This window comes from Eschrichtius robustus, chromosome 4, assembly GCF_028021215.1.
Source record: "Eschrichtius robustus isolate mEscRob2 chromosome 4, mEscRob2.pri, whole genome shotgun sequence".
In the NCBI taxonomy this organism is placed as follows: Eukaryota; Metazoa; Chordata; class Mammalia; order Artiodactyla; family Eschrichtiidae; genus Eschrichtius; species Eschrichtius robustus.
The window spans coordinates 59,687,299-59,701,750 of record NC_090827.1 but is presented as its reverse complement, the minus strand read 5'-3'; the positions used below and the strand labels follow the sequence as shown (position 1 = coordinate 59,701,750).

General features: G+C 43.8%; 2 protein-coding genes across 3 annotated transcripts in view; one reads left to right on the top strand and one right to left on the bottom strand.

Annotated features, from left to right (window-relative positions):
• Window positions 1-1,250: 1,250 nt before the first annotated feature.
• On the top strand, window positions 1,251-5,942 carry STBD1 (starch binding domain 1). The gene is made up of 2 exons (XM_068542802.1): window positions 1,251-1,615; window positions 4,070-5,942. The coding sequence occupies exons 1-2, from the start codon at window positions 1,408-1,410 to the stop codon at window positions 4,930-4,932; spliced, it is 1,071 nt and encodes a 356-aa protein (XP_068398903.1). The 5' UTR covers window positions 1,251-1,407; the 3' UTR covers window positions 4,933-5,942.
• A 2,522-nt stretch (window positions 5,943-8,464) lies between these two features.
• The window catches only part of CCDC158 (coiled-coil domain containing 158), an 86,133-nt gene continuing 80,145 nt past the window's right edge, over window positions 8,465-14,452 (bottom strand). For both annotated transcript variants that reach the window (XM_068542139.1, XM_068542140.1), the window contains 2 exons: window positions 10,851-10,958; window positions 8,465-8,579 (listed from right to left, as the gene is read on the bottom strand). In XM_068542139.1, the coding sequence (XP_068398240.1) occupies window positions 8,503-8,579; window positions 10,851-10,958 (185 nt within the window). In that variant the 3' untranslated portion in view covers window positions 8,465-8,502. The remainder of the gene's footprint in view (window positions 8,580-10,850; window positions 10,959-14,452) is intronic.

Below are 14,452 nucleotides of genomic sequence, written 5' to 3'. Positions count from 1 at the left end.
CTCAGGCGACACTTCGATTCCTCTCCTACCCTTTGCCTCCAAGTTTCTCTGGAGAGGGCTCCCTCCACGTCGTCGGCCTTCTTCACAGCCTTCACCACGTTCACTGCTCAGCCTTCCAAAGCGAGCTCCCACCCCCCAAACACTGCAGAGTCACCAAGGACCTCTTACAGGCCGAATGCAACCACTTTTTCTCAGCCCCCTATCCACGAATCTCTGCTGAGCTACACCCTCACTGCCCCCAGCCCCTCCAGCTTCTCCCACTGCTTTCTGTACCTGACTCTGCAAACAAGGCTCGAGCCCGGGGCACGTTGGAACGATTTGTTTTACCTGAGGAGCCATTTTAGTAATCATTCCAGCTGTGGTCTTAGCAGTTGGATGTGGGAGCGTTGTAGGTCAAGGAAAAGGCTCACCCTGCAGATACAAACATGGGAACCGTTAGCTTGAAGTTGGTGTGTAAAGCCATCAGATCAGCAGAGGAGTGAATTTAGAAAGAAATGTGTATAATTCTTAGTTCCCAGGTTGTTGTTGTTGTTGTTTTGTGAGGATCAAGTTAAATGCATACCTTAAACACCTGGCACACGGACAGCGCTTAACAAAGACGGTTGCAATTTTTTTATTAATAACCCATCCGGAGGAGCTCGCGTCTGCGCGACATCCAGCCCCGTCAGGAGGGCGCGCACCCTCAGCAACGACTGGAGGCGGTTAAGGTGATTGGCATTTACAGATGGATGGATCTCAGTCCAATCCTTTCCTTTTACAGGCGGGGAGGCGGAGGCTTGGGGAGGTTAAGCGCAGCTAACTGGCGGAGGAATGGAGCTTCCAACGCGCCGGCTGTACGGGTCTACCCACCCGGCCCGGCTCCCTCTCCCGCCCCGCCCCCGCTCTCGCCGCAACCTCGCGTGTCGCAGATGCACCACGGCCTCTTCCGCGTCTAGCCAGAAGCTCGCACTGCTACTGAGTGTTTGTGGGGAGGAGGCGCCGAGGTGGCCGGCGCTGTCCCACGCAGGGCTGGACCTGAGCTGCAGCCGGAGCAGGAAAAGAAGGCGGCGGGTTTGCGCGCGGGAGCCGTGCGCCCTTGGACTGTTCACGCGCGCGGGACACATTTGGAACCCTGCGCCGGGTGCTCCCCGCCGCCGGCGACTGGCGGGGTCGAGAAGGGAAAATGTTGGAGAAGGAGGGCGCTCGCGTGTCCGCCTTGCCGGAACCTGGGGCTGCAGCCCCGGGGCGGGGAGTGGGGCGGGGCTGGGAAAGTTGAGTTTTGGTCGCGGAGGGCTGGGCCCCGCGCGGGAGCGCCCGCCACTGGGGACCGTAAAAGGCTGCAGCGGGCTGGGTAGGTGTGGCTCTGCCTGCGTGACCTGAGCCCCCGTCTCGGTCGCCGTCGTCTCCCGCAGCTGCGGCCTCTCAGTCATGGGCGCCGTCTGGTCCGCCCTGCTGGTCGGAGGGGGTCTGGCCGGAGCGCTTTTCGTTTGGCTGCTGCGGGACACGGGAAAGGAGGGGGATGCGGAGCAGGGGAAAGACGCCTCTCCAGGGGAGGCTGCGGCTCCGGGAGGCGATCAGGGTGGTGGCGGCGGACTGAGCCCTGGACCTTCTAGGCGGGAGCTGGTCACCAAACCAGGTATTCTTCCTCCCTGTGTCTCGAGGGCATATCTGCCGGGGGGCTCTGAAGTTACCCGCGGGAGGGGGCAGGGGGCGGAAATCCACCTGGAGGTTTCCCGAGGGCTAGCTTCTCCTAACCCGGGCAGGACCCTCCCCGCGGCTCGCATTTTCCCCTGCTGGTGCGCACGCGCCGGGTGGGGTTCTCGCCCTACACCGAGGCCCTGGGGATGCCCAGGCGGTTTGTCCCAGGTCCGCGCCCCGCTGAGTCGCTGCCCTCGGCGCCCGCCCCTGAGGACCTGCCCCTGCTCTTCCAGCGGGGATGGGCTCCTCCGCTTGGCGGCGCTTGGCGCAGTGCGGGCGTCTGCAGCGGCGGCGCCCCTTCCGGGCCTTCGGAAAGGGGTGCTTAGGGTTCGGAGATCCCACGACCCTCTCCAATTTCTGTCCGAGCAGGGACGCTGTCTCGGTCCCAACCCCATAGCCTCATGTCCTCCCATCCCTCACCCCATGGAAGAGCCGTGTTTGGGAACACCGGCGCAGCGAGCAGCCCCCGCTATCTGGACGCTTCTGTCGGGGAGGCAAAGTTCAGGTTCGACTGTGGCCCTGAAGGCTTCGGCTGAAGCCCTGGGGCTGCTCAGTGGCCGCCCATATCGGAGCTGTCGGCCCTCCCCCACGCTCACCCGAACAGTGCACGGTTGTCTGAAACCCCAGGGAAGAGACACCTCATTCTACTCGGATGAGTACAACTGACGTCTAGGTTTCCATCTCTGTATTTTAGACCCTGTGTACTAGGCAAAGTAAGAGCACTGGCAGAGAACCTTACCTTCCAGCGCCCTCCCTTGGCAAGCTGCCCATGCCTGGACTCCAGCCTAGTGGTGAAAATGACATCGGTAAACTTTAGTGGAGTGGCGGTTCATGTGTAGCCACTTGAAAATCTGCCCCTGTGCCTCTCCTGCAGAGAGCTCATTTATCTTCTTTTCCTGAAAGCCTAACTCATGTTTCAGGTCGAAAGATTGGGAATTCAGAGTAATATTTGTTGACGTCTCACTTCCAACACCACCATTAAAAAGAGACAAAATTAAACAAGACCACCCTCTTCCCACCGCCATCCCCCCCCCCCCAATCCCCACATGCTGATTGTATGGTTTTGGAGAGTAAGATCTTGTAGGGCAGCGGTCCCCAACCTTTTTGGCACCAGGGACAGGTTTCGTGGAAGACAATTTTTCCACGGAAGGGGGTGGAGTGGGAGGGTGGTGCAGGCGGTAATGCGAGCGATGGGGAGCGGCAGAGGCAGCTTCGCTTGCTCCCCGACTCTCACCTCCTGCTGTGCCGCGGGTTCCCAGCGGGCAGAGGACTGACCGCTACCTACCGGTTTGGCCGGGGGGTTGGGGACCCCTGTTGTAGGGAGCTATTTGGACTATCAATGAGGTGGCCAAGAAGGAAACTGAGTCTTTAGGGAGCTTGGATTGTGTAGTCTTAAGAAAATATATTTTTATTTATTTATTTTAAATTTATTTATTTTTGGCTGCGTTGGGTCTTCGTTGCTTCGCGCGGGCTTTCTCTAGTTGCGGCGAGCGGGGGCTACTCTTCACTGCTGTGCGCGGGCTTCTCATTGCGGTGGCTTCTCTTATTGCAGAGCACCGGCTCAGTAGTTGTGGCTCCCGGGCTCTAGAGCGCAGGCTCAGTAGTTGTGGCACACGGGTTTGGCTGCTCCGCGGCATGTGGGATCTTCCCGGACCAGGGATCGAATCCGTGTCCCCTGCGTTGGCAGGCGGATTCTTAACCACTGTGCCACCAGGGAAGTCCCAAGAAAATATATTTTTAAAGTATGCAATGGGAGGGGATATAAGATGCCTGTGTTTTGTCGAAGAGGTTCCTAATGCACATGGGGCGTGCAAGGCGAATCCAGCCCTCCTCCCCACCCTCACCCCCAACTCTTGCCCAGCCATGCACTGCTGTCCTTTGTATTCTCCCACAGTGACAGCTGCTGCTGACCTGCCCGCATCTGTGAGAGTCAATCCCTGACCTGCACGCAGTTCCTGGGAGTACAAGTGTACTCATCTGGTTTGCAGGGTAACCGTGCAGTTCTTCGTCACACAGGCTGGACATTTTTTGATGATGGCAGCCAAACAACTTGACTTGGTTGCATGCCAGTACGGCCTGGACTGCAGAGATCCAGGACCATGACAGGGTCACACTTCTGCCTCTACAGCTTGCCACCTCGTTTACACTCTTGTGCTGGTATACTGACACTCCTGGATGTGCCTTTTATTACTGGATATGCCTGTATATTCTTAGAGCACAGTTGGGAACACACCAGGTAATTAAGTACTTGATTTTAATAGAGACAAATTTTGTGAACTGCAGATAGATTAGCAGCAAAGTCTTTAAAAACTAAAACTATTTTCTCAGCCTAACTTACTTTTTTCTCACATAAACTGCACAACACTATTACACTTTTCCTTTTGTTTTTTAGAGCATCTTCAAGAAAGCAATGGATGTTTGGTTTCTAAGACTAAAGGCCCTGGTGACCTGCAGGAAGCAGCATGGAGACTGCAGAGTCCTGCTGGAGAAGGCAGTAACCGTGACAATTCAAGAGCGCATGTTCCTTCTGGACAATTTCCAGACACACAACCTCCAGCTACCTCTGAGACTGGTAACTCTAGAAGTGACTCTGACGTTTCAAGAAACGAAAGCCTTGGATCTCCTGTAGGAGAACGGGGATTCCAGAAAGGCCAAGAGAAAAGTGCTAAAGCAGCTCCATGTCTGGCAGAGAAGCTGCCTTCTAGCAACCTGCTCCTGGACAGAGCGAAAGAAGAAGTGAGCCTTGCACAGTCGGACAGTCGGGCCCGGGCTGACCACGTGGACTGGGAGATGGTGTCCCGGCACTCATCTTGGGGCGATGTTGGCTTGGGTGGCAGTCTTGAGTCTCCAGTGTTAAGCTCTAAGCAGGGAAAGGACTATGACAGAAGCAGTCTTGTGGAAGCAAGAGGTCAGGAAGTGGACGTGAAACCAAAAAGGGCAGGAGCAGAGTCTTCAGAGTCTCATCAGGTTAGCGTCAGGTTCCAGGTCCACTATATCACAAGCGCTGGTGTGCAATGCCTTGCAGTAACTGGAGACCATGAGAGTCTTGGGAGATGGAACACTTACATCCCACTCCAGTGTAGCAAGGATGGGCTCTGGTCTCGTTCTGTGCCCCTGCCAGCAGACGCAGTGGTGGAATGGAAGTTTGTGGTAGTAGAGAATGGGCAAGTTACCCGTTGGGAAGAATGCAGCAATAGATTCTTAGAGACTGGCCACGAGGATAAAGTGGTTCACAAGTGGTGGGGGATTCACTGATTCAATTTGCAAAGCATCGAAGAGGCTATTGCAGAACATGGAAGAGGCTAAGGTTGTGCAGCACCCTGAATAATTTAAAATAAAGGAAGTGAAACTTCCAGTCTAGCCATCAGAGTTGTTTCAGATTTGCTAGTGGCTTTTGTCTAATGTGTAGATAATGCTTCCATCGAGCATGGGCTTCTTTTCCTGTGGCACTGATGGATGGATTTATGCTGATCCATCGTTACTTTAGGGCTTGGTGGTCTTGAGGAGGGCTTGGCTAAACTTCAGATGTGCACTGGTCACGGAGCACAGAAACTAACCAGCTGCAGAGGCTTGAGGCTTGAGCCTTTGGGTGATTCTTGAACCAGGGGAGTAAAACACGCCTTATTCAAAAGGATAAGATTTCGTACTGGTACAGCTGGAGAAATGCTCTCTTTAATCATACACCCTTTATATTTAAAAATCGTTAACATCGTATGGAACTGTGATTAGAAAATGTCTGGTCACTAGATGTGATTAGCCAGGATATAAGGTAATGCATTAAGACTTCCCAATGTTTTTTGCTTGATTTTACTTGCCATGTATGGTTTGAGGGTAGCAAGTATGTTTTTGTCCTAATGATCAATGGCTGGTATACAAACAAGGGGCCTAATCAGAGCCTGTTAGCAGGAGCAGCCCAAGAGGAAAGAACAGGAAGGGGGATAGGGTATAGGGCTGAGCAAGGTGGCCTGAATGACACCTCTTAAGAGAGCTGGGAGCTACAGGCCCCGCAGGACTGCAGGGTGGGACACGCCCGTCATTTCCTCACGGGCCTCCTGCAGGACCATCTCTCCCCACGGCCCCTCCTCTCACAGCAGCTCTGGGCTGACAGATGGACTGCCCCATAGCAGTCATTTCAGCCTCTTCCCTCTCCCTTCATGCCAGTAGCTAACAAAATTATAACAGGAGAGTGATACGGAAGTACATCTTTGCTCTGGGAAGAAATAAACATTTAAACTTTGCCATTATAACTGAAAAAAATAATAAAACCTGAGTTTTAACATCTTTATTAAATGTCTGAATTATTTGTATAAATCTTAGTACCATAATAGCTTAGATGTAAAATAAAATACTAATATCTTCTCCACTAATGACACAGAAATAAAGCAAATATCAAGAGGCACAGAGTCTGTTCTCCCTTTAGAGAAAAAGTTTTAGAATATTTCTTTTAAAACTTTACCTTTGTTTGGAGGGATATTATACATGCCTGTACTTGAAAATTAATTCTATATTAAAACTACTTTTAATAAGTGTAACATCTATTGGCAAAACAACGTTTAATCCTGGTTATAGATGGTCTTTGCTGAAAAGAGCCTAAACTCAACTGAAAATAGTGTTAGAAAGTGCTTTAAGAACTGTTTTTGGCTCATAGCACTTTCGTGTTAAATTCACATATATTTTCTACAGACTTCACAATGAATTTTATATTCTACCAGTGAGGTCTTCAGAAGGCATTTACCATTACTGTACAGAATGCCCAAGCATTTCTATTAGGTCAAACTAAAGGTAAAACAATTTACAGTCAAAATCTGTTTAGAGTTCTATCATTAGCCATTTTATCATTACCTGATGAAATAAAAATCTTTCAGTAAAGCCAACTGATTTAAGAGGTAACATATAATACTAAACTTTATATTTTTAAAACTTGTTATTTAAAATCGGATGTGCTTGGAGAAGCATGAGGGCTGTGGTGGTAACTTACGTCCTACTTAGCGTGTCATCTGCACTGGTTACCCTGAGCGCCACCCGCTGTCACAGACCCCAGCGTGTAAGAAGGCTGCAATGACAGCAGCTTACTTCTCCCTCACTAAACAGCAGTGGGTGCTCCTGGCAGGAGGGCAGCTTTCCTTGCAGGTCATCACCCAGGCTCCTGTCCTGTGGCTCCTCCATCCCCTAGGACCTCACTGTCCTCTGTAACCAGCCTGTGGAAGGGGAAATAAAGTAAGGAAAGACCCCACTAAAACTTTGGGCCAGAAAGCACTACAAACTGCTGTGCCCACGTGCCATTAGTGAGAACTGGGCAGGTGTTCCCATGTACGGAGAGGGGAAGTGGGGCTGGGGAACAGAGTCTCTAGTCGGGCAGCAGTTTCTCAGTGACAGCCGTACTATGGAACGGGAGTACAGGCTTTCTGGACAGGCTGGCTTCTGCGACACCGTTCCTGTTGTCTTTGGCACAACTGAAACATTTTTGTATCTGTTCTTCTGGTCTCCTTTTATTTGGTTCACATCCTATAGTATCAAATATATTTGGTCTTTGTTCCTGGCACAGAGCTCCTCAAACCCTGGGAATTTCCTGAGAGATAGGAGTATCTTGTTATGCAGATATGAGCTTCTGCTAGTGAGGTGACTTAGATGGGCCCCCTAGATAGCCTCAGGCTGGGGCTGGTCACCGGAAAGACCAAGTGATCGGAGGCTTGCAACTTCCAGCACCACACTCCGATCTCCAGGATGGGGAGCGGGGCTGGAGAAGAAGCTCTATAAAGTCTCAAATGGTGAGATTTAATGAGCTTCTGGGTTGGCGAACACAAGGTGCCGGGAGCCCTGAGAGGGCGTGGAAGCTCCACACCTCCACCCCGTACCTTGCTCTGTGCATCTCTTCCATTTGGCTGTTCCTGAGTTATAGCCTTTATAATAAACTGTAATAGTAAGTAAAGCACTTTCCTGAATTCCATGATCAGTTCTAGAAAATTATTGAAACTTTAGAGGGGGATGTGGGAACCCCCAATTTATGGCCAGTCAAAAAGTATAGGTGGCCCGGGACTTGTGACTGGTGTCTGAAGTAGGGGCAGTCTCGTGGGACTGAGCCCTTAAATCTGTAGAATCTGACACTAACTCCAGGTAGTTAGTGTCAGAATGGAATTGACTCATAGACACCCAGGTGGTATCCACAGAGAATTGGTTATTGGTGTTGGAAAACACTCCACATACAAACGCCACTAATTTATTAAACTCTAATTGAGGCAGACTGAATCCATTCAATCTGCAGAAGTTACCCACTGGCTGAAGAATAACAAACTTTTTCTCTCTTGCTTCCTAGTTATTAATACGTAAAAAGAAACTTTTCTAAAAGTTTTGATTACGGGCCACAATGTTTAGTTATGTGATTACATTCACTGATATTGACAGAACAAACAGGGAGTTCAGGGTCACAGAAGGAATCCTGGTCAGTACCTTGGAGTTTGTCCTCCTGTTCTGGGCATTATACCCCCATCTTTCAATTTCATGTGAAAGAAGCATTTTAAGCTGAAAACAAAAGAAGACTATTGCCTCAGCACCACTAAAGATAACAAAAAAACACGTGATTATTCCAACACACTGGTATTAGCACAAAATAACACCTATAAGGTACTCTTGCATCTAGCTAGTACTGCTTTTAAGTTTTACTGAGAGAGCACTCAAGACTAGTTTATTTCAAAATAGAGTTTACAGGACAGGGTATCTTTTATTAAATTTTCACATAAAAAGAAAAAAGTACACAGGGCACTAATTATAAGTAACACCACAATTAATTGGGCATCATCTCTCTGTAAAGAACAGGCAAGCAATGTATCATTTTAGTAACATTTTTTCCTGGTCTTTCACTTTCTGTATCCTCTTTTCTTGATTTCTGATCATTGAAGACATTGCTGAAAATGTTGATAAAGCAAAGTTAGGAAAGCAACATTACTCAGGCTTTAAATTCTATTATGCACTTCTTACAAGGTCAGCTTGCTACCACAGCATAAATACATCCTGAGCTCAATACGTTCTCAAAAATTGCAAAGTAGCATATTTTTTAAAAGACTGAAATTATGAAACAGAGCTAAGGGTAAATCTTTGCTCTTTCAGTTGTTTTAAATGAACATGATAGAGAATTCCCTGGTGGTCCAGTGGTTAGGACTCTGCTCTTTCACTGCTGAGGGTGTGGGTTCAATCCCTGGTCAGGGAACTAAGATCTCACAAGCTGTGCAGCACAGCCAATAAATAAATGAACATGATAATTATTGTTATAGAAGTAATGCATACTAATTGTAAATAATTTGAACACCTCAGAAGGGTACAAAGAGGGGTAAAGGTCATTGCTTGTTTTTGTTCCCTCAATCTGTTGAACCTCCCCATCCCAGGTCATCAGTGTAAACCCGTCAGTGAGTATCTTCACATGTACACACACACACACACACACACACACACACAGTTTTCTTCTTTACACAAATGGAAATATGTGGTATAAATTGTTCTGTAGCTTGCTTTTATTCACTTAACAAAATGTCAACATCTTTCCAGTTCAGCTCATGATTTGTTATGACTGCACAGTATTCCACTGTGTGGATGCACCATGTTAGTAAATAAACTGTTAAAAGTTGTTTCTTATTTTTGTTTATGAACATGCTATAGGAAATACTTCAGACTTTTGTATGTACAATTTTTCCTTGCAGAATAAATTGCTAGAAGTAGAGTTTCTGGGTAAAAGAATACATGCACTTTAAATTTTGATAAATGTGCCCAAAATTCTCTCCAAAATATCTATTGCAGAATTTCCAAGACACACTCCATCCAGACAATGCATCCAATAAAAAGTATTTGTCTAAAAGAACTTTTTAAAAGTTTTTTAAAACAAATACAACATGTTTATCATTTGGATTATTACATGGTAGGATTACTCAGATAAAGTCAGAAATATAAGTCAAAGTGTGAATAAAAATGGGGCCAATAAGATAATGCATCTTCCTTAAAAATGTTATGATAAACTTAAAATCAAACATTTTTCTTTATGTTTATATATGCAGGCATCTGGAGTTATCATAAAGAATTTGTTAATTTTCTTTGGTAACAATTTGGTATAGCTTTAGTACATTAAAAAATGTGCATTTTGGAGTCAGAAATTGCAGAGATCAAGTCCCAGCTCTATTACTCATTGTGTGACTTAAAACTTATTGACTGATTGTGATCTTCAGCTTCCTCATCACCAAATGACATAATATTAGCACCCACCTCCCAGTGTTGTGAAGCTAATTAGTAAGACACTGAGTACAGGGCCTGGCACATAGCTGATAAGTGCTCAATAAATGCTAATAACAACTATTATTATTAATAAGGTTAAATTTATTTTAAAAGGATTTATTCTTAGAAAATTATTTATTATCCTCCATCTAGCAACTTATATTCTCTAGAGATGGAAGATGAAATGAGAATAACATGTATCCTCCAAAATTAATTTCTTTCTGACAAAGGCTCCTGGATTCATGTCAGGAAATCATAAAACATGACAGGCCTCCCAAATCCATGGGAACATCCACTTAGAATTTATGCCCCAAAAGTTGTCTATCATCTGCAGAGTACAACAGTTTCTCATTCAGATAGCTTCGGTATATATTTTTTAAATTTAAAAAATTTTTTCATTTTTTATTATTTATTTATTTTTGCTTCAGTATATTTATATGCAGTTTATCTTTTTATTTAGTGATTCATTGGGTGGCACAGTCTCCTATACCCATGCTAATTTAAATCCTCTATAAGGCTAAATACTGTTGTTTTGTTTTCTGGCTATTAACTGCAAACTTATCTTGGCTACTGCCATACAAATTCTCATCTACAGACCTAACAGGGACAAGAAAGACAGTGTATGGGAAAGTCTCATGTGAAATCAGCCACTCAAAACACGTGTTCTGTTGAGGGTTAGTCAGCCGTATTATCGTCCCTATTAGATGAAAGAGGAGAGCAGGGCTAAAGTGACCTGCCCAAGGTCACACTATTAATCCAGGCATTAGGCATGGTTAAGACACTCATATTTTGACTAAGGTTTCTGAATTTCTTGTTCAAGATCCTTTTCAGTGGGACTACAGATAAGAGGCTTAACCTGAAGGGAAGGTGAGTATTCTTTTGAACAAGGAAGATCTCTCCAAAAATGTACACTGTACCTTGGTTCTTCATCTGTAAATCTTCTACCAGAGTCTGCAAGCTTTCCAGTCTGTTCTGAAGCTTCCTGCATGTTTTTCCGGTTGTTTCTATTGGCTGAGACTGTGAAGCTATTAGAAAATTGCTTAGATGTGGTATTAAAAATCTATTCAGTATTTCATTTTAGAAATCTTTCACTTACAGGTTAAACAATCTTTCCTTTAAAATAATGAAAAATTTAAAACACTATTTGAAAATAAAGAAATGTTTTATCTAATACTGCAATACTAGCTTATTTGATTTTGTTTCAAACCAATCTGATTTACTATTTTTTAACTACGTAGCATTAAATGTGATGAGTGTGAAGAACACCTCAAGTTTAATGATACATTCTGCATTATAAATGACAACTTTTCATACCAAACCTGAGTAGTTCCAGTAACTTAGAGTTTGGAAGCACAAGATTTAATACTCATGCTGGCAACAGTTTTGAATGTGTGTGAGGCCAAGTGCCCATTTCAGTTGTTGACATCTGAATGAGGATAGTATTAAATGATGGGAGAGGGGAGTACAGATGCTGATATGGCCACAGTGAACCTAGAATAAATGTGGCAGCAGTAACTGAGGAGGGGCTAGAAGCATTTGAGCTATTCTCTAATAAGTATGCTAAGTTTTGTCAACCTCTAAAAAATACTGGTTGTCAATCACAAGATTTTAATTTTGAGCTTAGCCTCTGACTTGCTGTATAATCTTGAAAATATTTTTGATGGCTCATTTTCCTATCAAAAGACTCTTTCACTTAAAGATATTAAATTTTAAAGGCAATCATCTAGGAGTTATTTTGGTTCAAAAAATAATTTCTCATTGAGAAATTTTTAACATAACACAAAACATATGAAGTTTGATGAGTATCTGACAACAGGGTAAAAAAAGAAAATGCCACACTATTATGTAACCACAAATTAATAATGGGGTGACCAACAGCACTGTTCTACTCCTGCAATAATCACTGCTGTAATAATGAAGTCATTTGCTACTCTAAGTTTTTAAAAATATTAAAGAATAACTTAGAAGCATAAGAGATGAAGGAGGACACAAATGCAGAAAAAGATGGTAAAACGAAAATGTACTAAAATCTGTGATTAGGTCCTGATTTCTTTTTTTTTTAGGATCTAAAAATATGTTAGGCATAGAATTTCCAAAGACCAGGAACTGACTTAACAATGGTGCAACAACTTGCCTAATTTATCCCTTATCAAAGGGAATGATACCATAGAGCACTGGGGCAGTTTGAATCACTGTCATATATGATGAGAAACATTTCAAGTTCAATTCAACATATACATATTTAATGTCCACTTATTTATCAGGCTCTTATTCTAAATCAAATAATTTCCCCATCTGTCTTAGTGAATAACAAATGAACTTAAAATTTTAAAAATGAGAACATTTTGGTAAGTTTGTATGATAGACACTTGCACTTACAAAGGGAGAGACTGAAGAGAATGTAAATAATTTTAGAGAATGTAAATAAGAAAGAAAAGTCAGACACATCAGAAACAAGAACTAGAACCCTGCAGCCTGTGGAACAAAAACCACAGTCGTGGAAAGATAGACAAAATGAAAAGGCAGAGGACTATGTACCAGATGAAGGAACAAGGTAAAACAACTAAATGAAGTGGAGATAGGCAAACTGTCAGAAAAAGAATTCAGAATAATGATAGAGAAGATGATCCAGGACGTCAGAAAAAGAATGGAGACAAAGAGCAAGAAGATGCAAGAAATGTTTAAAAAAGACCTAGAAGAATTAAAGAACAAACAAACAGAGATGAACAATAAAATAACTGAAATTAAAAATACACAAGAAGGAATCAATAGCAGAATAACTGAGGCAGAAGAACGGATAAGTGACCTGGAAAACAGAATGGTGGAATTCACTGCCGCGAAACAGAATAAAGAAAAAAGAATGAAAAGAAATGAAGACAGACTAAGAAACCTCTGGGACAACATTAAACACACCAACATTTGCATTATAGGGGTCCCGGAAGAAGAAGAGAGACAGAAAGGACCCGAGAAAATATTTGAAGAGATTATAGTAGAAAACTTCCTTAACATGGGAAAGGAAATAGCCACCCAAATCCAGGAAGCGCAGAGAGTCCCAGGGAGGATAAACCCAAGGAGAAACATGCTGAGACACATAGTAATCAAATTGACAAAAATTAAAGACAAAGAAAAATTATTCAAAGCAGCAAGGGAAAAACAACAAATAACATACAAGGGAACCCCCATAAGGTTAACAGCTGATTTCTCAGCAGAAACTCTACAAGCCAGAAGGGAGCAGCATGATATACTTAAAGTGATGAAAGGGAAGAACCTACAACCAAGATTACTCTACCCAGCAAGGATCTCATTCAGATTCGATGGAGAAATCAAAAGTTTTACAAACAAACAAAAGCTAAGAGAATTCAGCACCACCAAACCAGCGTCTACACAAATGCTAAAAAACTTCTCTAAATGGGAAACACAAGAGAAGAAAAGGACCTACAAAAACAAACCCAAAACAATTAAGAAAATGGTCATAGGAACATACATATCGATAATTACCTTAAACGTGAATGGATTAAATGCTCCATCCGAAAGACACAGGCTTGCTGAATGGATACAAAAACGATACCCATCTATATGCTGTCTACAAGAGACCCACTTCAGATGTAGGGACACATACAGACTGAAAGTGAGGGGATGGAAAAAGATATTCCATGCAAATGGAAATCAAAAGAAAGTTGGAGTAGCAATACTCATATCAGGTAAAACAGACTTTAAAATAAAGAATGTTAAAAGAGACAAAGAAGAACACCACATAATGCTCAAGGGATCAATCCAAGAAGAAGATATAACAATTATAAATATATATGCACCGAAAATAGGAGCACCTCAATACATAGGGCAACTGCTAACAGCTATAAAAGAGGAAATTGACAGTAACACAGTAATAGTGGGGGACTGTAACACCTCACTTACACCAATGGACAGATCATCCAAACAGAAAATTAATAAGGAAACACAAGCTTTAAATGACACAAGAGACCACACAGATTTGACATTTATAGGACATTCCATCTGAAAACAGCAGATTATACTTTCTGAAATGTACATGGAACATTCTCCAGGATAGATCACATCTTGGGTCACAAATCAAGCCTTCGTAAATTTAAGAAAATTGAAATCGTATCAAGCATCTTTTCTGACCACAACGCTATGAGATTAGAAATAAATTACAGGGGAAAAAATGTAAAAAACACAAACACATGGAGGCTAAACAATACATTACTAAATAACCAAGAGATCACTGAAGAAATCAAAGAGAAAATCAAAAAATACCTAGAGACAAATGACAATGAAAACACGACGATCCAAAACCTATGGGATGCAGCAAAGGCTGTTCTAAGAGGGAAGTTTACAGCAATACAGTCCTACCTCAAGAAACAAGAAAAATCTCAAATAAACAATCTAACCTTACACCTAAAGGAACTAGAGAAAGTAGAACAAACAAAACCAAAAGTTAGTGAAAGGAAAGAAATCATAAAGATCAGAGCAGAAATAAATGAAATAGAAACAAAGAAAA